We start from the raw sequence: 20,601 nt of genomic DNA, 5'->3' as shown, positions 1-20,601 counted from the left end.
GCAGCCACGGGTTAGTGGAGGAGCAACCACCACAGAACGGGCCAAAAGGTGGTCAGACAAAGATGAAACAGGCTCCTCAAGAGAGGGGTTGTAAACTTGGAACCATACCCAGTTGCCCAGGCTTGTATACATTTTGGGTAGACATTTCCAGAAAGGGGGTGATGAAAACAAGACCCCTTTCTGTGGGTCTTCCCCTGTGATCTTTTGAACCATTGGAAAATCACGAGCCCAAGCATTCTGGCTCAGAAAGCAGTTTACTTCCTCTTTTATCATGCCCTCATTCGAAGGGGGGCCACTCTATGATCAGCTCAGGTTGTCATGCCAGTTTCTTATCCTCCTTTTGCCCTCTGATAAGACTAAAAGGGAGAGGAACAAACCAGTTACAGCAGCACACCGTGAGCCCTATAGCATCTCTGAAGCAGAACTCAATGTTTCCTTACCTCTAGTGCCTAAAATTTCTATCACCTCGGTTTGTCTAACATAAACTGGGAGTTTACATAAAACACCCTCGATTTCTAGCGTCTCAAAAATTTTTAACTTACATTCTTCAGTTTATCACACTCCAAGCCATAATGCACCTGGCCCCATCCACTCCCTTTGCCTATTAGGCATTTGAGTTCAGGGGAGTTATGTAGCATCTTGATGCCCCTTCTCTGTCATCTTGTCCCACACATGTCCCCAGGTATAACAAAAGCCCAAAAAAAAGAAGTTAGCACCACCTTACTCTACTGTAGAACTCTTCCCTTCTCCAACATAATTACCTCCCAGGAGTGGGAAAGGGGAGAAAGCATGACTAACACAGGCTTTGATGAGAAGATAAAGGATCTTTGTTTTTATTTCCACTGCCTCCGAGCAGGCTTATCACATTTAGAGCGTTACTTCTCTCCCCTAGGGCACTGCATCAGAGCATGAGGGACAGAACAAAGAACCAGCCAAGAAGAAAAGGAAAAAATAAATGAAACGCCTGAGTTAATGTGAACTTTGGGGCTTCTGCTTTCTTTTCACCCAGCAAGCAACAATGCCCCCTTGTCCTACAGCCTGCACCAGTGTTGGCATCTTGGTTCTGAACTAATTGCACCATCAGTTAGAGGCAATCATTCTTGGCAGGTCCTGCTACTGAAAAATGGCTGCCCTTAGGCAAGCCCTTTTGCAAAAAAAGCACAGCTGAAAGCCTGAGTTTAGGAGCCTGCACTGCCCCGATGAAGCTCCACGGGAGCAAATACAGAGCCTCCAGACAGAGCTATGGTCCAGGCTGGCTTCATTTTTCCAGGGAGCCTTTGGTGAGTTCAATTATCTGGTAAATATCCAGTGCTTCACCTGAAAAATAGTGCAAATTGGTTAGGATGCTTCCTCAAGAATTGTTAACTCACAGGTCAGAAGTGAGAAAAGGAACTTAATTAATGTTAACGTCAAGAAGTACAGAAGGGTTCAGAGTAATTGCCAGGAATGGTAATGTTACATTTGGGGAGGATCTGTTTTCTTTTTTGTATAAAATAAGTTTATCTTAGACACATAGAAAATAAGCTTTCTGATTTACTTGTTTGGCACTCAAAGCACAGTTTTTTCACTTAAGAATGTACTTTGACTTTATACAGTAAATCTTCAAACATTTCCGTTGTGGTTGAAGAGGGAAGGGAACAGATGGAAGAAACCAGAGTTTCAAACATTCCTTCATTTACTGTGAACAGCTTTCTAGAAACACATGCCTTTGTGATTTGAGCATCATGCTCACTTTGGAGCCAGGGCACATTATAAACTGAAACAGCCCAGAACACAGCACAAGAAGTAGACTTCTTATCCTCTGGTGCCCCAAGCTTCGTGGTGTCCAAGACCACTTTCTATGCCTAACGTCCTACGAGTGAGTAACGAGGAACAAAGGTGTTGTGCTCACCCTCGGGAATCCCGTATCTCCTTTCCATCCCAGTTGGGTTGGAAGGGGTTTTACAATCCATGGTCACTTCCTTCCTGAGGCACTGGTCGATATCGACTGTACTGAAAAAGGCGACTGACTGGGGCAAGTCATTCAGACCCAGCTTGTAGGCAAACATGCACCTGAAAGAGACCCGACCTCCTCTCACAGTCATGTCCCTGCTGTGAATCCAGGAGAGATGACCTGGTATCCGTAAGGCAGAGCCTCCCCCCAGCCAGCTCTGTTCACTTAGCAAAGAAAGCTGAAGGGCCAGCACTGCCCGCTATCCAGCAGCCGAACACCTCCCCCTGAGACACGTGCAATTATGGACTCAAAACACACCTTTTTTTTTCCAGTTTGGTATACTTTATTGATGTCAAAATTTCAATTATTGGGCCAGAATTTGAATATACGAGAACTTTCATTAGCTCTGTTAAACATAACCCCCCAGGAGATGATTAAGAGGGCAGCGGAGACAGTGTTGAGTATTGTAAAACATTATTTACCCATTAATCAGGATAGATCATGGTTCCCAAACTGGTTCTGGGGCAGATCAACATGAAACTGTAACATCATTAATGTAACCATATAAACTAGGAATTTTACTACAAAAAAACACAACTCAATATATAAAAAAATACGTTTTTAAAATCACATTTGAGTTTCCCCATTAACAATGTTTTCTGTCAGTATTCAGAATAACAAACTTCTGGCACTTAAGAATTAACATTTACGAATGGAAGAAAATATCTCAGTTTTCTACGGGTTGAGAAAAGCCTCTGTCATTTTGATTTTCAAAACAGAAAGGTGTGTTCTGAGGGGAGCACAATTTGAGAACTACTCTTTGGAACAACTGCCCTGGCTTCTACCTTCTCACCACCTCAGTGATCTAGTCTTGGTATATGACACTTTCAATCCCCCAAAAAATTTTTTCTAAAGGTTGAGGCCAGTCTTTTTTTTAAGACTGCTACAAGTTTTAAAAATCAGAGAGAAAAGTGGGAACATTTATTTCTGGGGGGATGAAAATTCAGATCATGCTCAGCCTGGTCCAAGCCCCACATATCTGGTATATAGTCATGCCAGAGAGGCCACGGGCCTTGCCTACCTGGTCAAGAGGTTGGTGATCTGCAGGGCAAGGGCAGCGCGGTAGCGGTCCTCCTCCCGCACCAGGTAGCGAACCTCATCGTGGATGCTGATGCAGAAGCGCCCATCAATGGCAAACTCCTCAAACAGCCACTTCATGGCCACAAGCATGAGGTGTAAGTAGTCCACAGCGGAGCTCTGCACCACCCAATTCACACGGCTGGTCATAAACTGGGGAGGGAAGGTAGGCACAGGCGAGAAGGGTTAAACCACATACCAGTTCACTAGAGTAGGAGGTAGTACAGGAACCCTGCCCTCCCTGTGACCCTCTCCCCATGTTCCAAGGGTAGTAGGATACCTCCCCCTGGACAGCAGAGGGCTCCAGGGCTCGGGTGATGCGGCAGCCCAGCACCGGGGTACATGGTGTGTCAGACATCGCAATGCTCTCCAGCTTATTGAACATTTCTGACTCTGTGCCCCCAATCCAGGCTCGTTCAGCAACCACCTCCCACTTCTTCCATTGTGATCTGGGGGGCAAGGAACAAAGAGAGGGCAAGCTTTGTCTTTTAGCATCTTAGAGCTAAAAACAAAGCATCCCAGCTTTCCCCAGGCCAGCCCAGACCCGCCCTCCATCCTTAACACACAGACAGTTCTCACTTCCTAGAAGCTTCTCTCTGGATCTTGCGTAGATCCTGCAGGGAAACCCAGCCATCCTCGGTCCTGTCCACAGGGAGGTCCAACTCCCTCAGCAGCCACTCGCCCTCATCTGACAGCCGATACCTTGGGGGGGGGGGGGGGGTGCAGTGTCACAACTGTCATTCCCACGGGAACACCTCTTCTATGCCAAACCCTGGGCTAGGAGTGTTCAATCCCTTCTCCACTTCCACAACCACCCTGGGGTCGTGCCTTTCCCCTACAAGCTCCACTTCAGAGGGGGAAAAGGCTCAGAGATACTAAGTGACTTTGTAAGATCACACAGCCAGGAAGAGGTAGAGCCTAGACAGGAACCCAGGATTCTGGGGACTACATGAGGGTAGCCCAATAAAGGACATATTCCAACACGAGAACCACTACTGTTATTATTGTCCTAATGCCCTAAACACTGCACTGCCCCATGACCAACAGGTGGCAGGTAGTAGTCCAGAAGGCAGCAAGAGCTATCACCCCACATTGGGGGGGGGGGGGGGGTGCGGTGCGCATAGAGGGGATAGAACAGGCTACTCCCTGAAAGGGAGAGGACAGAAGACAACCTACAGCCAGGCCCGACTGACCCTTCTCAGTCCCCACTGCCCCAGACTCCCAGCTTCAATGCAACTTCAGACATCACCAGGCTTGTCTCCAGATGGCTCCAGAGCCACGCCACTCACCTGCTCAAAGGTGCACCAGGGTTTCCCCACCACCCCTCAGTCCAGACTCCTCTGTGAGGCCAGCAAAGGTTTCCACAACTAAGGCCCAACCTCTTCTGTCGTCACTGCCTTGCCTCCGCCAGCACACACCGCCCACGGTGCATGCCACCCCCAACCCCATGTCCTCCTCTCACCTCCCTGGACAATACTCGGCTCCCCTTTTCTGCCTTTATGCAGTTACTACTGAACTGTTATCACTTAACTTTTAGTCTTTCCATGAGGAGGTCAGCTAATTAAACGTGGACACCGTATGTTATACCCACGCAAGTTGTAAAGGCACCTCTCCTCCCTCACACTCGATTCAGGAACCCTCCTAGGAGGCTGCTGAGGCCCTGAGCAAACAATAGGTACTATAGGCGGAAGCAAACTGAAGCCTGGGAAGGCTTTCTCTTCTGTCAAAATCAGTTTAAAGTCTCTGGTTTTCCATAGGCCCTCCTGTCAACTTGTCCTACTAAACCGCCTGCTGCACTTGCTCTCACTCTCTGTAGGCACGTGAGTTTGCAACCCCACGTTACTGTTCACTCTGCATGACCAGAGCTCTGACAGCATAACAAAAGCACAGCTTTAACTCTATGAGGAAAACTGAGCATTAAGCAAGCAGATGTCACAACCCAAGGACAAACCACCCTAGAACTAGGTCACAGGGGTCTGGAGGAAGAGGGGCCAGGTGAGGACTCATGTAATGGGAAGAGGTAGAAAAGAATGGGGCGGTAAAGGTAGTAAAGCAAGCCTGAGGCCCTGGGGTAACGTGGATGGGAGAGGCACCCTCACCTGCGGAGGCCCTTGGTGACCGCATACATCTGTCGGGCCTTCTCAGCTGCCTCCTGCCGCGTGAGCCGGTGGTTGAACTGCATTAGCAGGCGCTCAGCGAAAGGCTGCCCGGCCCCGTAGATGCGGCCATAGTTGAAGACCTTGGCGTGCTCACGGCTGATGCCCACTGTGGCAGCTGTCTTACTGTGTAGATCGGTGCCCCTGCTCTTCCTGCCCTGCAGTGTCATCCACCCAAAGGCTGTGCAGCCTGGGGGGCGAGGCAGGAGTGAGAAAACAGGCTTCAGAAATAATCCTCCTGGCGAGGCATCAGGCTGCCACCGCTTTGCTCCGGCCCCGGCTCCTGCTCACCATGCATGCCGGCAAAGTGGGCGTCTCCAAGCACAGCTGCAATCCACAGCTCCTGTGAGTCCACATCAGCACCCACGAGGATGTAGCCGGGCGGGGCCTGCACCATGGCCTTCAACTCACTGCCTACTCGGTCAGGCTGCAGGAAGAGTGAGGTCAGCCCCAACCTAGATACCCCAGTAGACTCCTCCCACCCATCCCTGGAGCCTGACTAGACGGAGAATGCTGGAGCCCTTCCTGAGGGGATGGTTTTAAGGAATGCCAGCCAGCAGTGCCCCAAACTCCACAGTTCCAGGTAAAGAATCCCTGCTCCGTGCCTGGCTCTATACCCAGCCCCATCTAGACTCCACAATAGCTGTGCCTAGCATGCCTTGTCAATGTCCGGCCAGGAGCAGGTGCCCAGAACATATTTGCTGAAAAGCTGGATGAGTTGTGAAGCTAGATTTGAACTTGAGTCCTGCCTGACCCAGATCTTAGGTTCCTTTTCATGCTCCTCAGCAAAGTCCCTCTGCAACCCAGCTTCTAGACACACAGGAGAGAAAGGGCAGGACCAGAGGTGCAGAGGACACATACCCGGGCATTGCTGGCAGTGAGCCATGTGGGCTCTACAGCCCGTCGAGTGATGGTGCCAGCGGTCACAACCTGGGGCAGGATGGCCCCATAGCGGCCTTCCTCATCATAGTGTGGGTGCCTGGGGGGAGAACATGAGGCTCAGCAGCTTGCTTGGGTCCTAGGACCCGCCCCCGTTTTCCCGTTCCCACAGCCACTTGCCAGGACATACCTGGTCACAGCACGGGGCAGAGCTGACCTGGGCAGCCACACCACCATCTGGGAACTATGGGGACAGACGGGTTGCTCAGCACAGCCATAGGGAGCACACACTCCATCCCCCATCACAACACGGCCCTCATTTGCCCAGCTTTGGGGGTTGCTGTGCCCCCTCCTTGCCCAGCCTCAACCCTTTTCCCACTGACTTGACTCAGGTTGGGGCTAGCATCTACCGTCTAGGAGCATAAGCCACCGGGAACTAGCTAGGCATCTGAGGCAGCTTCGGCCCCCGTCCTGGAGTATCCATGAGGCACCCAGCACCAGCCCTGCCACCACTGCCTTTTCCAGGCTCAGGGCAGACTTTACCAACCCATCACAGCACGCTTCTCACAAGAGTGTGCCGCTGGCAGCCACAAACCCCTCAGAACTAGCCTTCGACCCATTTGCCATTCCCAGCCTACAGGACCCACTCCCAGCCCCCAACAGAACTTACAGGCTACTAGCCCTCCATGGAAGGGGCCACAGAGCTGGGAGGGGCCGCGAAGGTCCTACAGTACCACTCTTTTTACATAACAGGGAAACTGCAGCTGGAGAGGGAACGAGCCTTGTCCACGGTCCCATGGCACCAGGACCACAAGCAGCCAGGCCTCTAGACCAGGCTGTCCCTCCACTGCAGCACAGGCTGTCAGGGGCCCCTGGGTGGAAGGCAGGGGAAGGGATCCCAAGACTGCAGTAACCCAGCCAGAGGTACGGACAGACAGCATGTCTCTGCCCTCCCACAGTGACCCACCTGATACGTTTATGGGCATTCCTCCAAAAAGAAATCATTTTGTTGATTTCCAAGGCACGGGGCCCACTGGCACCTCCTGGGCCAGCCTGCAGGGTGCCGTCCTCCATCTTGGGCAGGAAGTCTTTGGCAAAGGGGCTGCCCACATTGCAGCTGTTACCATCCTGAAGAGAGCAAAGGAAGCAGGGGCTGGAGGCACATGGCAGACCCCTAGCTGGGGAACTGATGCCCTGTGTGCCTGGGCTCTGACAACCTCAAGCAGAGCGGTCTGGGGCAAATTCCTGACTGCAGCGCGCGCGTGCGCGCGCGCGCGCTCACACACACACACACACACACACACACTCACTCAACAGATCCTATCATGTACCAGATGTGGCACAGACACCTGACATGCCCTGTGTCATTTAATTCCACCACCATGCCCCTCACCACCCAATTTTCAGAAGGAAGACAAAGCCTCAGAGAGATGACAACATTTGTCTGAGATCATACTCTGCGCCACTACTACCAGCATTCCTGCAAAAAGGAAGTCTCCCTGTTTGAGTCACTCTGGAGGCCTACTGTGCACCCTGAGCACAGCGAGGACAGCAGGACACACACCTTGTGAGGCAGCTTGAAGAACCAGCAGCCGGGGATATCCACATCATTGTAGGGTCCGTTGCCATGGTGATAAGCTGGCTGGCTGGCTTTTGGGCCACCAGCAGCAGTCTGTGGGGGCCACACACCTAGATCAGGCCCTGCTCCAGCACCTGCATTCAGCGAGGGCCATGGGGTAGGGGGTGGGAAAAGGGCCTGAAATGGCAAGCAGGTAAGCTGGGAAATGACAGGATGGCTATGAGGTCTCAGGCTTCCTCCTTGGCCTCCAACAAGTATGGGGCCACCCAAAGGCAGGGCAGCCATCTCCCAGCTCCCCAAGATCCTGGGAATTCTCTGGGGGGAAAGAGCTACTTGGGCACAAGAGGAGGGCCCTGCCACCCAACACCCACCCAGACAACCCCTGAGCAGGTGCCCAGCTCACCAGAGCTGGGGGTTGACCTGGAACTGCCACTCGCAAGTTCTCCATCCTGGCCTCGGCCTCCACTTCTAAGCAGCCCATTTCTTCCACCTGGATGGGCCCAGGTACCAAGGAAGAGAAGCAGAGGGCTGGCTTGGCCCAAATCCACCACCCCTCCCTGCAACACGCAGACAGCCCAGGACAGCCTGAGGTGGACAACTGAGCGCATCCAGCACCCCGCCTCCACCCAAAAGGCCACCCCTTCCTTGAGGGAACAGAGCCCCCTCCCCAGAGCTCAGGCTCAGAGCCCGCCCTCACCGTCTGCCACATGGTGCTGCTGTCGGTGAGCAGGAACTCCTCAGCCAGGTCTGCCTCCTGCGGCTCCAGCTGCTGCTTCCCCTGTTCAAGACAGTGCTTCCTGTACAGGGACTCGATGGCTCTGCGCAGAGAACAGCAGCAGCAGCCTCTGGTTACCGGGTGCCCCCTCCGGGCCAGGCAGCTCGCTGGGGGCCTTCCGCGATTCCCTCCGTTTAGCCTCAGAATCAGCTCTGGGGCGGAAGTGGACAGCACTTCCCCTGGTTCATAGACAGGGAGTGACAAATTGAAAATGACGGCACAATGGTGGCAGGCTGGGTTTCGAGGCCTGGGCTGACTCAAGTCTAAGCGCTTCTCCCCAGAGCCGCCACCTCCCCAGGAAAAGGTCTGGGAGCCCAGCAGTGGGAAGTCAGGGCTGGGCCCTGCCCCAGGCTGGCTCCTGCCCGCTCATCCATCCTTCAGCTGCAAAGGGGCAGACTGATCCCTGCCCCTCTGTCCTAAGGCCCCACGGGTGGTTCAGGCTGCCCCGCAGAGCCAGGACTCTCAATTCTGGGCCACTTCAAGTGCTATGGCTTCTCCCCAACACCTGCCTGTCAAAAGCTCAAGGGTTTGTGAGCTCAGACAAGAAACTGACTTCCCTAGGGCCTTTGTTTTGCCAACTCTAAAATGAAGATAACCGCGGGACTGCCTGGGAAACAAACAAGGGAAGCACTGTAAAACGTTTATTAACACAGAATATAATCAGTGCTCAATAAATTACACTCAAAAATGGGGGACAAAGCTCATCCCCCGTCACTTCCAACAGCCCTCCCTCTGCACACTCCTGTGAGGGCAGCTGGGCTGCCGGGCCCAGGAGCAGGGCCTCAGTCCCACCCACTCCAAGCACCACGCCCTCAGCCCCACAGGGCTCTGAGGTCCAGACACAAAAGGCAGCCACCAAACAAAGAACTAGAACCCAGACTCTCAGACCCGAGCTCTTTCCACTAGCCTGAGCTGGGTTTGGTCTCTCTAGCCAAGGGGAAGGGGTGCCTAGCCTCCAGCCCCTTCCTCCCTGAGCCAGAGCCTTACGTGTAGGGGCAGGCCACCCCAGCCGACGTTAGGCCGCTGCCTGGTGGCACCTTAGCCAGGTTGTCCCGCCGCCCGGGCACCAGGTATCCCCAGCCATGCCGCTCCGAGTAGTGCAGAGGGAAGCCGTCCCAGGTCAGCGCCATGAGTTTAGGTGTGACGCGCATCTGGAGACTGAGGAGACTGGGGCCTGGGGTCCACGCAGGGTCATCTAGCCGGGGACAGAGCTTCCGATACCACCTATGCCCCGCCAGAAGAGAGCAGTGTCATGGTAGTCGGGGGAGGACAGTGTGTGACGGCAAGGGCCCCACCCACTCTCCAAGACCCCAAGGCTTTCTGGTGACCTCGGCCTACAGTCACCATCCCTTCCCTCTGGGATACAGCCAGGACCCCCACGGAGTCCCCTAGAATAATTCGAATATCCCAGAAGGAAAGATCCTATGTCAGCCCCCCTGTACTACTCAGAAGTCAGGACCCACATGCATAACCTAGGGCTGGACTCCTTCCCCAGCTCCATTTCATGCAGGGAGCAAGTAGATCTGCCCTCCCACCACTGCTCTAGAGGCACACCAGAGCCTTCAGAGCTCCATCCCTCACGTGCTGTTCACCGGAGCCAACACAAGGGTGAGGCAAGTGAGGCACTCAGGGCACAAAATTTAAGGTGGCCTCATCTCAGGCAAATATAAAGTTGGTACTCTGCTGTTCACCCTGGCTGCCCCTATTTTCTCATCTCTGCCACTCTACGGGGTGTGAATGAAGGGTCACCTCCCCAAGGAAGCCTTCCTTGATTTCCCCAAGCAGAGTCAGGCACTGCCTCAACACTGATGACTCTTCTGTCTCATCATGGATATAAAGTCCAGCTGCGCTGGTTGGTCTGCACAACTGGCTCCTCCCAGGGAGAAGCTACTAGAAAGAAGGAGTTATGTTCCTATTTGTACTCTCAGAGGCTACTGTGAGGCCCAGCACACAGCTGGTGCTTAGTGCACTTGTACCGCTTAAGTCCAGTGACCCAGGAGTCAGAGCAAACTAGTGAGCAGGACTGGAAGACGGCAGGAACAGATGGCAGCAGGTTAGTAAGGGCCCATATGCACACCACCCCCTGTGCTGGGGCCCAGAATAGAGGTGTCCCAGGGTGGAGGGAGGGGTAAGGATGGCCGCTGGACACGTTAGGGAGACAGGGCTTACCCTGGGTGCCCAGGAAGGTGCTGGGGCCGCTTAGGCAGGAGCTCTGTGGTCCCCCTGAGCTGCTCCAAGCAGGCGCGGGCCATGACATCTCGCTGAAACTCCTCCTCCTCACTGGGGGGGCCAGGGTCTGCACAGGGTCGGGGAGGACAATCAGGACCAGAGGAGGGTCTCTCACAAAGGCCTGCCCAGCCTACTCATGTCCAGAAGGCCGGAGCAACCCCTTCCAAGGGACACCCCGGTCAGGACCTTCCCAGGGTCCATCCCTGCTCCACCTCCCGCCCATGTTCCCCACCTTCCTGATCCTTGGGATCCCCAGGAGCCTTGGGCCCCTCGACAGGCAACTTGCTGGCTGCGGCCGGCTCCTTCGTCTTCACCTTCTTTGCCTTCTTCTGCTTAAATTCCTGCAGGTCCCACTCTAGGTCCCAGAGCCAGGGATCTTCTTTGTACCTGCACAGCCAGTCCACCAGGGCAGGGCTAAGGCCAAGCCGAAGGCCAGCCCTCCCACCTGCCCATCCCCTGCAGGGGGATCCAGCCACCCAAGGCCTGGCTACCTCTCTCCTGAGAGCAGCTGGCAGGCATCGTTGGCCAGGTCCATCAGTGACTTCTTCATCTCCCACTGGAGCTCCTCGTAGGTGCTCTGTGCCTCCGCCAGGTAACGCTCCCAGTTCTGGTTAACGGGCAGGTAGGAGACACCCATCTCCAACATGCCAGCCAGAGTCACCGGGTGGGGACACCTTGAGGACAAACACCAGGGCTGCCATAAATGACCACAGGAGGCAAGGCTTTGGCCCAATCCCTGGGCCAGCCTGGCGATCCTCAACCCAACCACCCACGTCAGAGAGACAGGGGTTGAAACCCCAGCTCTACCGTCTCCCAGCCATGAGACCCTGGCTAAGTCACTTCATCTCTCTGAGCCTAAGTTCCTTCATCTATAAAATGGGAATAGTATCATCCCATCCTCAGGGGTAATGGGGGGAATGACAGATCACAAAAATGAAAATGGCTGCCATTTGCTGAGTAATGACTAAGCGCCAAGCACTGTGCTACAACCCCCCACACACAAAAGATCATACAAGAACCTCACAACTGTAGTCAAGTATATTTGTGTATGTTTCACAGATAAGAACATTGAGGCTCAGGGAAACCAAGTAACTTGCCCAAGGTCAAATGAGTTGGATAGGATAATTAAGATTAGAACCAGGTCTGGCTGACGCTTATGACTCTAACCACATCATAAATCTGACTCACTAGCAAACATAACCAAGACGGATGTGAAGTCCTTGGGTCAGGATCCGGGTTCAGAGACGGTGCTTAGCAAACCAGGGCCACGCACATGAAACAAGCACAGCCTCAGCGCCCCCCTCCAGGGCCTCTGTAGAAACCCCAGAGTCCAAGGCCCAGGTGGCCACCACTGGACAGAGTGGCTCCATGCTCTCAGCCCAGAAAGGCTAAGGCCCCCAGCCTGAGAAAGGCCCAGCACCACCTGGTTACGGTGGGCCCGGGTACCAGGAACCCACTGACCCCCATGGGTTCCCAGAGGGGCTCTCCCTCACCTCTCCAAGAAGAGCGGTAGCTGCTGCTGGAAAACCTCATAGGTGGCCCACACGTCCTGGGCACAGTACTGCATCAGGTCCTGGCACAGGCGACAGGAAGGCGCTGGGTGGGCAGCCATCCCACTACCACCACCGGGCCTCTCAGGGTCAGGTCTGGCAGCTACACTCCCCAGGGTCACTAGGGGTCTGCCACAGCCCATGTCCCCAGAGCCCCTCTCCACCACCATACCTGGAAGTTCTCACGGATGTCCTTCATGCTACCCTTGACAAACAGCTCGCGGGGCTCCTTCTCTAAGCGAGGCCCCCCCACGTAGAGGCTGTGCACGTCTGCCAGATTATTGACACTGCTGATGTCCAGCCAGTCCCAGGATGAGATCTGGAGGCCAGAGCAAGGGACACGGCAGATCAGCTCAGTCTCAAGCCAGACAGGCCGGCCGGGGAGGGGGGCCTCCCACAGTGTGCTCTCACCGCTGGGCCGTTGGCTTTGCTCTGGGATTTCTGGCCTCGCTGTGTGGGGTGCCGGGCCTTGCGCTTGCCCTGCTTGGCTGCCATCCACAGACTGCGCTGGAAGCTGCTTAGCCCTGAGATGGCCATGTGCATACTCATGGTGTCCAGGAAGCGCATGTGGGAGCCCTGAGGAGGAGAGGCTGCAGCTGAGGGGCCAGCCTACCCCTGCTTCGGCACTTCAGCCCACCAGCCCCACCTCAGCCTCCCCTCCCAGCCCACAGCCTCCCAGCGCTAAAGAGTGTCTTCATGCTTGCTCACGCTTGTTCCTCCACCTGTGAGGGGCCTGCCTTCTCAAACCCTAGCCATGCTTGAAAGCGCAGGCCTGGTTGAATCCCAATACACAGGCCTTCCCAGCATCCAGCAGCAGCTCCAGGGGCACCTTGGGAACAGAGTGGCCAAAACGAGGCCTTCCAAGCTATCAGGCTCGGCCCCCAGCCCTGCCGCTCAGAAGCTCTGTGGCCCTGGGCAAGTCAACAAGGCTGTCTGAGCCTCAGCACACTCAGCTAGAGGCTAAGGCTACTCTCACCTGCCCTGCCTTTCTCCTAGGGCACTTTTCACAGAATTAAGAATTGCCACAACTATGGTTCTGACTGTTTGATGTGTGCACTGTTCAAACCCTCTCAACAATCCTATGACGTAGCTTCCGCCATCTCCCTCTTTTTACAAATAAGGCAACTGAGGCTCGGTTTCCTTAGTTGTAAAAGGGATGTTAAGAGGCTCGAGCTGCTCACCAGTGGCCAAGGCAGGATGGGAGCCCAGGCCGTGGGGCCCACAGCCTCCAAAGACCCACGCTAAGCTCTAAAATGCCGCACAGAGATAAGGGCCATTAGTACCCTTTGACAACTCAGGTCCTGTGCCAGGCAGACCCTAGGGACAGAACAGCTGGGTACAGGGACCACGGGCAGGGCTGGTCAACAGGAGGCCCTGTAGCTTCTACAAAGGTGATGGAGGCACTGGCCAGGAAAAGCAATGCCTTCCCTAGCCACTGAGAGCAGGGCTCTTAGCCCACCCGGTGCCAGAAGCTACATTTGGCCCCATGAACCATACCTGGATCAGGTACTGCTCCCTGATATGGGCCCGGTCGAAGCACACGTTGTGCCCCACCACTAACTGCTCCTGCCAGTCTCGCTGGGTGGGGCCGCCGGCACTGGCAGGGACCTCCAGGGGAATGAGGTCAGCCGGCGACAGCTGGCTGGTCCAAGAGTAACGCTCTTCCACCAGCCGCCGGCTGCACCAGGAATACCTGAGGGAGGTGAGAGGCAGGCAGGTTCAGCACGGAGGCATTCAAGTTCCACCCCACAATCCCCACTGCACACCTACCACCACATGCCAGGCCCTACGCTAGCAGCTGGGGGTACAAGGGAGACCACGGGGTGCTCCTAGAGCTAGAGGTCGGGCGGGGTGCTGCCCGGGTATGTGTTGGGAGTGCGGAGGAGTTACAAAAGCTTTACTTTTCAACCTCCACAGAGAGAAAGGGAGCTAAGTGCCACAGTCCTGGGGGTCCCAGATGGGCATTCAGCCCGGGCCATCAAGGTGTTTGTTACGCCCAGGGCTCACCAAGTCTGTGCTTGGCTCTGAGGTGTCTTAATGACCGTTATCAACCCCTCACGTTGACAAGCACAAAATGGCTAATGTTCAAAGTGCTAGTAAAGAAGAGAGACAATTATAATAAAACCCAAAGTGGAATTTTTTTTTTTAATTCAAAGTGGCAAAAAAAAAAAAAAGACAAATGCTGCACACGTGTACAGGATGAATCATCTGACGGCTGGAAAGATTCTGAAGGACAAAGAGCGAAACACGCACCTTGTAGAAGGTGCTGTGTCTCTGAACAACCACCCTCAGTGAGAGACCAGGGAAAGTGCCAGAATGGAGGAAATGTATGCACATGTGCTAGGAAATATGTGCTAGGGTTGGGGTGGGAGGGGCAGGGGATGAGTGCTGCCTGCTGGGGGCCGGACACTGATTCAGGAAAAGGCTCGAGTTTGCTCAAGATCCACAAGACTAAGTGTGGGGAAATGGCTGCTGAGCAAAAGCCTTTTGTGAACCGCAGATTACACCAAAGGGTCAAGGCCACTCAGCATCAAAGTGAGTGACGAGGCCACATGTGTGGCCACCACAGCTGCGAACAAGCTGCCCGTTTCCCTTACGGCGGGGAGGAGGGGTTATCTGCCGCAACAGATACAACAAACATAAAACTAGTTTCTTTGGGGGAAGGGGTTACCAGCAAAAAGAGGTTCCTAGTGTTAAACCTGGTAAAATCTAACTCACACTCCAAATGATGGGAAAACGCTCAGGGACTCAAGTTGAAACCTCCTCCCCTTTCAATTCAACATGTCAAAGCCCTCAAACAAACACAACACAGAAGAAAAGGCTGAAGGATGTCAAATATTTGAGGCTGTGGTGATGACAGGGACTTTAGTTGCAATAAAAAGCCAGACTGGTGTCAAGATCCGGGTCTGCAGCTGTACGTGAGAACCATCTTTTTAAATTTATTTGTGATAAAAAAAGAAGAACGCCAAAATGCAAACACCTCTGGCAAATTTAAGATGAGTCAGGACCAACGCCGTTAACACTACACTTTTCCTGTGAATCTTAGATCGGTGTTGACAGCCTGTGTAATGTCCCTCTGGTCTGATGACCAAAGCCCTTACCAGCAGCCTTCGGGAAGCTGCCCTCTGGGCCATCCAAGGCTTTTCCCTCCCACTGGAAACTGCGGGCTGCTCAGGAACCTGATGTTACACAGCCACGCGGCAGGGATGTGCCCAGGTTAAAAGTGGACTGCCGTCAGGGTCCCATCTGGCACCTCCCACCCCCCGCCATAGTCAGGCTCCCAGAAGGAAGGCCCCAGCATGAGTCCAGTCCTCAGCAATGACTTCTGCCGCCAGGCAAACTGCACAGTGCCCCCAGTACCACCGGCAAGAATGGAATGAGAATGAGAGGAGGATGGGAAGGACAGGGAGAGAAAGAGATGAAAAATTAGGAGAGGAAGAAGGAGGAAAAGAAAAGGGGGACTTCAGGGAAATTGGCCAAGAATGACCAAAGATCAAAAAACAAGTCCTTCTTATCACTGGTTTCCTAATTTCCTTTCAGCCACCACAGTCTACTTGACTTTCTCAAATGATGGACAGCATTCCCTCTATTTTGACCATCAAGTTACACAGTAAGCACTGAGATTCTCATCTTAACTGGAACTACATCAATGAGGAATCATCTAGTTTTGCTCTTTTCAGCCGTTAATGCCTACCTTATCTATTTAGCCATGCTTTCACCATTTTCAACTGCATATTTAACATTTCGCAGCTTTCTTTACAAAGATGTAGCTTCCAATAGGAATAAAGAAACTGCCAACTTTTTTGCTGGCCATGCCTGAAAGCATTAAGGTTGTAAATAGTATTTTAATCCTGGAATGAAGAATAAAAAAGGGGAGAAAAGTACTGCCATCATTGTTTGAAAAAGAAACTTGGGTAGCACTTAGAAAGTTATTTAAAAAGAAAAGAGAGATTGAATATACCTTTTGGGGACAAAAATGCCTGCAAGCCTGCTTGGAAGGCTGGGGGAAGGAAGCAGTTTCTCAGCTGGGGGTGGTCACGGGTTGGGTGGGGGCAGTTTCCCGAGGGGAGTGGGTATTTGGAAACACTGAAATGGGTCGGGGCGGCGAGGATTTGGTCTGGCATTTAAGGGAGCAGCTGGGGATGCTGAGTGTCCTATACTGCCTGGGCCATTCCCGCAAAAGGTAGGTTTCTCCTGCCCAAAATTACCAATAACATCCCCAAATGGAAACACTGTTCAAATGTCTTGGACTAACTTCTCAGGAAGCTACTAGGGCAAGTGGGAAGGCACCAAATCAAGGTGATCTCAAGTGGTCTCCCAGTCAGTCTCAAGTTCAACACACGTGATTCTCTGCACAGCCCCTATCACCACGTGACATTTGCTTGCATGTTGTTTACTACCCATACCTTCCTACCAGAAAGTAAGGTCTGTAAATGCTGGGGTCAAGGCTTGTTTTAGTTCACCGAGTCCACAGTCCCTGGAAATCCACCCACCAAACACATAGTGGGAGCTCACCAAACCATTAAGCTGGGCCCCCCACATGTGCTCAAGTCCCCTGACCCCTGCCCGTACTCACCAGGCCGAGGGGGATATGGCCACCGCCAATGTGGGGCAAGTTCCCTCTGCCAAGCAGACCTCCACGTCGAACACCAGGGCCCGCTCCTCGGGGATGGCCACGGGTTCGGCCTCCCCCGCGGGGCCGTACCGGGTCCAGCCCTCCGCCCAGGCCCAGCTCGGGGGCCGGGGGGCCAGCTGGGCCTGCAATAACAAGTTGGCCGCCTCCAGGTAGGGCAGGCTCTGCTTCTGGGCCAGGAGGCGGAAGTGCTGGTCCAGGCTGCCCCCGTAGAGGGGCGGCAGGCGCAGCTCCACGTCGGGCAAGGGCGCGGCCGGCTGCCCCCAGAGCCCGTGCTTCTGCAGGTGCTCGACGCTGCGGCGCACCGCGGCCTCGCCGGGCATCTCCCCGCCGTGCCCGAAGATTTGCTCGTGAAGCCCTCTCGAGAGCATCTGGATGTGCAATGGGTTGTGCCGCAGCTGCCCGCCCTCCGAGGACGGCACTGGCCGCGGCGGCGGCGACGGCTGCGGCGGCTGCGGCTGCCCGTCGCTGGGGACGGGGCCGGAGGCGGAGCTGGAGACCCAACGCCCCGGAGCTGGAACCGGCCCTGGCCCGACGGTGGCGCCGGCCACCTTCCTCCAGAGCAGGCGGCTCATGGTTGGTGCAGGGAGCCCCCCGCTGGGAGTCAGCACACCTGGCTTTGGGCTCCAGCTTGGCAGCTTCTACTGGCTGAGAGACGTGGAGAGAGACACGTCCTGTCTCTGTTTTCCTGTCAGTGAAATGGTTCTGACCATGCCTGCCTTCCACCCACAAATCCTAAAGGAGACAGATGATATACAGTGTTACTAATGACACACGTAACATGTGTGATATTAACAGCCATCATTCCTTAAGCATCTTCTGCGGCCCAGGCAGTGTGCCAGGCGCCTTTAGGTACATTTTCTCAGTGAATCATCAAACAACCTTGGGAAATAGCAATACCCCTCCTGAGGAAAACTGAGGTTCACGTAAGTTCATCAGGGAAGGTGAGAGACGTGGTTAAGAGGGCAAACTCTGAATAGGAGGACGCGGGTTTGAATGCTGGCTCTGGCTCTTACGAGACGTGTGACCTTGGGCAAGCTCCTTAGGGCCCAATTTCCTACTCTGTAAAATGGGGTTACGGATTCTACCTGTCATACAGGGCTGCTGTTTGGGTGACACAGGGCAAACACGCCGCGCGGCCCGGCCCTCGGCAAGTCCTCGGCAAATGGTGGCTGCCTTTATCGCAACCGCCGCAGCCCGAGGGCCTAGCGCCTTTAGGAGACAGCGCCCGGATTCGAACCCGTCAGGTGGGCCGCCGTCCCGCGGGGCCCCGACCCACGCCTGAGCCCGGGCCCAGCAGGCCAAGGGCGCCCTGCAGGGGGCGTCGGCAGCGGCCCCCGCGCTCCCGGCCGCCCGCCCGCCCGACCGCTAGCCTGAGCCCGGCGGCCGCGCCGCGGTGCGCCCTGGGACCAGCCTCCGCCCAGCTCAGGGCCTCGCTCCCTGACTGGAGAGGGAGGGGCCGCGCCGCCGCTCAGGGACCCGGCCTCCCCTCAACGGCGAACCCGCCGGAAACCTCAGTCCGCCCGGTGCTTCCTGGTCTGCGGCTCCCGACCCCAGGCCGGCGACGCGGCGTCTCCCTCCGCGCGGCCTATGCAGCCTCGGGGTGGCGTGTGGCCTGCACCGAAGCAGTCCGCCTCGCTGGCAGCCGCAACTTCCCGTCTGCGCCCCGCTCACTCCCGCCGCTACCCGAGAGGCAAGAGGGAGACTCCCAGCGCGACCAATAGGAGAGCCAAAAGTGGACCGGTCCGCCCGCGGGGTGGGGAGGAAGGACTTCCGGGTGGGCCTTCCCTGAAGAACTCTGGGAACCAAGGTCCAACCTCCCCTGTTCAAGAAGCAGATGGATTCGTCCTGGGCAAGCCGGTGGGCGGTAATAATACTTTTTAGATGTCTAAAGAGGATTAACTATCGGGCGGCCGCGTGGCCTAATGGATAAGGCGTCTGACTTCGGATCAGAAGATTGCAGGTTCGAGTCCTGCCGCGGTCGTAGGGGTCATTTACAATTTTTGCCTTATTCCTTCTTGGGAATTAAATACCGGAACAGTACGAAACGCTGTCGCCGATTACCACCTCACGTGGAAGTCTGGGAACACCAAGATCTGCCGAAGTAACTACCCCCACACTCCACACCCAGTATGACCCACTGAAATTGCTCCCTTACTTGCCCTGGGGGCGGGAGTAGTGGTATTTTTCTAAAATGTACCTTCCGGGCTCATACCCCCACGCTGGTAGAGTAGGGGGGGGGCATCCTACGCGGAAACCCCGATTTTAAATCAACTGATAAGTGGGAATAACAGAGATTCACGTTTGAGGGGAACACCCTCCCTCTCTTCATCCTGGGCAATTCTGATGGGTAAAAATACTGCCTTTCGTTGAACCCGAATCTGCCACCGGTAGATTAAGCCCTCGCCCCGGCGCGTCCGGCTCCCCCGCGCCCGAGGAGCTACCAGAGGTTGCCTTCCAGTCTTTGCGGGCTCCTATCTCTGCATCCACCTCCTGTTGCTCCAGGTGCCTCTGATAAACTGCAAAGCGCCGCAGAATAAGGCCCACGTGGATAACGAGAGCCTGGGAGTTGGATGCTGGAGACCCAGGAAAGCAAGGCTCAGAGAGATTTGAAACAGACCTGAGGACACACAGCTGACTAGGGACAAAACTCAGGCCTCACAAAAAGTGGACGCCCACCTCCCAGGCCGTGCGTGTGCCAGGACACCGTGAACTGACTTGAAAAACCGACTTCGGTATTTTTCAGGGGTGTGGTTTGGGGATACCCAGGGAAACACACTCCTCCGCCTGTCCTGCGGACTGATCCTGCCCAGAGAGGCGGAGAGAAGCCCCAGACCAAGGCTTGTGAAGGTTGCACTGGCGTTGAACCTAGATCCTTCCATACATTTCCCTTTTCTTTAAGTATGAAATATTGTTTATACATTGTTCTAGATGTATTTAATATACACACAAATGTATTTTTTTTCTTTCTTTTGGCAAAAAATACAAGCAAATGAAAATTCAGTGTCTTAAAATCTGGGCTTTTTCACATAACCTTGTACCACTGATATTTAACAAAATGCCGAGAGAAGAGGTTCTCAGTTTAAATCAGGGACTCCCTAAATGGGGAAAACATTTTCATTATTTCTTCTAATCTCCTACTGCAATTTAGCATTTCCTTCAATTATGAGGTTAGGCTACCAGCCACAGTAGTATCAGCAGCACCTGGGGCTTTGTCCCCAGTAGCAATCACAGATATGTCCATGACACATTACAGTTGCTGATTTTTCAAAATATTGTTTACACTCATCTGTACTTCATTTCTTCTTTTTTTTAAATTGGGGTATAGTTGTTTTACAATGTCGTGTTAGTTTCTACTGTACAGCGATAAGTATCCCCTCTTTTTTGGATTTCCTTCCCATTTAGGTCACTGCAAAGCACTAAGTAGAGTTCCCTGTGCTATACAGCAGGTTCTCATTAGTTACCTATTTTATACATGTTAGTGTATATATGTCAATCCCAATCTCCCAATTCATCCCCCCCCCATTTCCCCCCTTGGTGTCCATACATTTGTTCTCTACATCTGTGTCTCTATTTCTGCCTTGCAGACAGGTTCATCTGTACCATTTTTCTAGATTCCACATATATGCATTAATATACAGTTATTTGTTTTTCTCTCTGACTTACTTCACTTTGTATGACAGTCTCTAGGTTCCTCCATGTCTCTACAAATGACCCAATTTCATTCCTT

The 20,601-nt window shown here is 54.1% G+C and overlaps 2 protein-coding genes and 1 non-coding gene across 7 annotated transcripts in view; 2 read left to right on the top strand and 1 right to left on the bottom strand.

The window, feature by feature from the left end:
- FANCI (FA complementation group I) overlaps positions 1–1,611 on the top strand; it is a 78,302-nt gene extending 76,691 nt beyond the window's left edge. For all 5 annotated transcript variants that reach the window (XM_027089238.1, XM_027089237.1, XM_027089236.1 and 2 more), the window contains one exon: positions 893–1,611. In XM_027089238.1, coding sequence (XP_026945039.1) covers positions 893–955 — 63 coding nt within the window. In that variant the 3' untranslated portion in view covers positions 956–1,611. The remainder of the gene's footprint in view (positions 1–892) is intronic.
- POLG (DNA polymerase gamma, catalytic subunit) lies at positions 810–18,537 on the bottom strand. The gene is made up of 23 exons (XM_027089241.1): positions 18,385–18,537; positions 16,815–17,606; positions 13,736–13,931; positions 12,650–12,814; positions 12,411–12,557; positions 12,182–12,261; positions 11,180–11,362; positions 10,921–11,075; positions 10,629–10,755; positions 9,447–9,683; positions 8,382–8,502; positions 8,088–8,174; positions 7,670–7,777; positions 7,073–7,233; positions 6,296–6,349; positions 6,088–6,205; positions 5,518–5,653; positions 5,170–5,416; positions 3,650–3,772; positions 3,351–3,519; positions 3,015–3,223; positions 1,892–2,052; positions 810–1,317 (listed from the first exon to the last, which is right to left on the bottom strand). The coding sequence occupies exons 2-23, from the start codon at positions 17,444–17,446 to the stop codon at positions 1,259–1,261; spliced, it is 3,675 nt and encodes a 1,224-aa protein (XP_026945042.1). The 5' UTR covers positions 17,447–17,606; positions 18,385–18,537; the 3' UTR covers positions 810–1,258.
- A 245-nt stretch (positions 18,538–18,782) lies between these two features.
- Positions 18,783–18,855, top strand: TRNAR-UCG (transfer RNA arginine (anticodon UCG)). Its single transcript has one exon. It is a non-coding gene; the product is annotated as a tRNA-Arg (tRNA).
- The last annotated feature ends 1,746 nt before the right edge of the window (positions 18,856–20,601 follow it).

Source organism: Aethalodelphis obliquidens, unplaced genomic scaffold (genome assembly GCF_003676395.1).
Source record: "Aethalodelphis obliquidens isolate GAN/ISIS:26980383/991018 unplaced genomic scaffold, ASM367639v1 scaffold65, whole genome shotgun sequence".
In the NCBI taxonomy this organism is placed as follows: Eukaryota; Metazoa; Chordata; class Mammalia; order Artiodactyla; family Delphinidae; genus Aethalodelphis; species Aethalodelphis obliquidens.
Note: the sequence above shows the minus strand (reverse complement) of the source record. Positions and strands in the feature narration are given on the sequence as shown.

Bases quoted from the DNA above. Each gene is read 5' to 3' on its own strand.
- POLG (XM_027089241.1), bottom strand. From the start codon at position 17,446: ATGAGCCGCCTGCTCTGGAGGAAGGTGGCCGGCGCCACCGTCGGGCCA. The intron at 6,350-7,072 runs GTGGGTCACTGT...CTGTCCCCATAG, and splicing joins AATGCCCATAAACGTATCAG to TTCCCAGATGGTGGTGTGGC. The intron at 2,053-3,014 runs GTAGGCAAGGCC...GGTCTCTTTCAG, and splicing joins ATCACCAACCTCTTGACCAG to GTGCATGTTTGCCTACAAGC.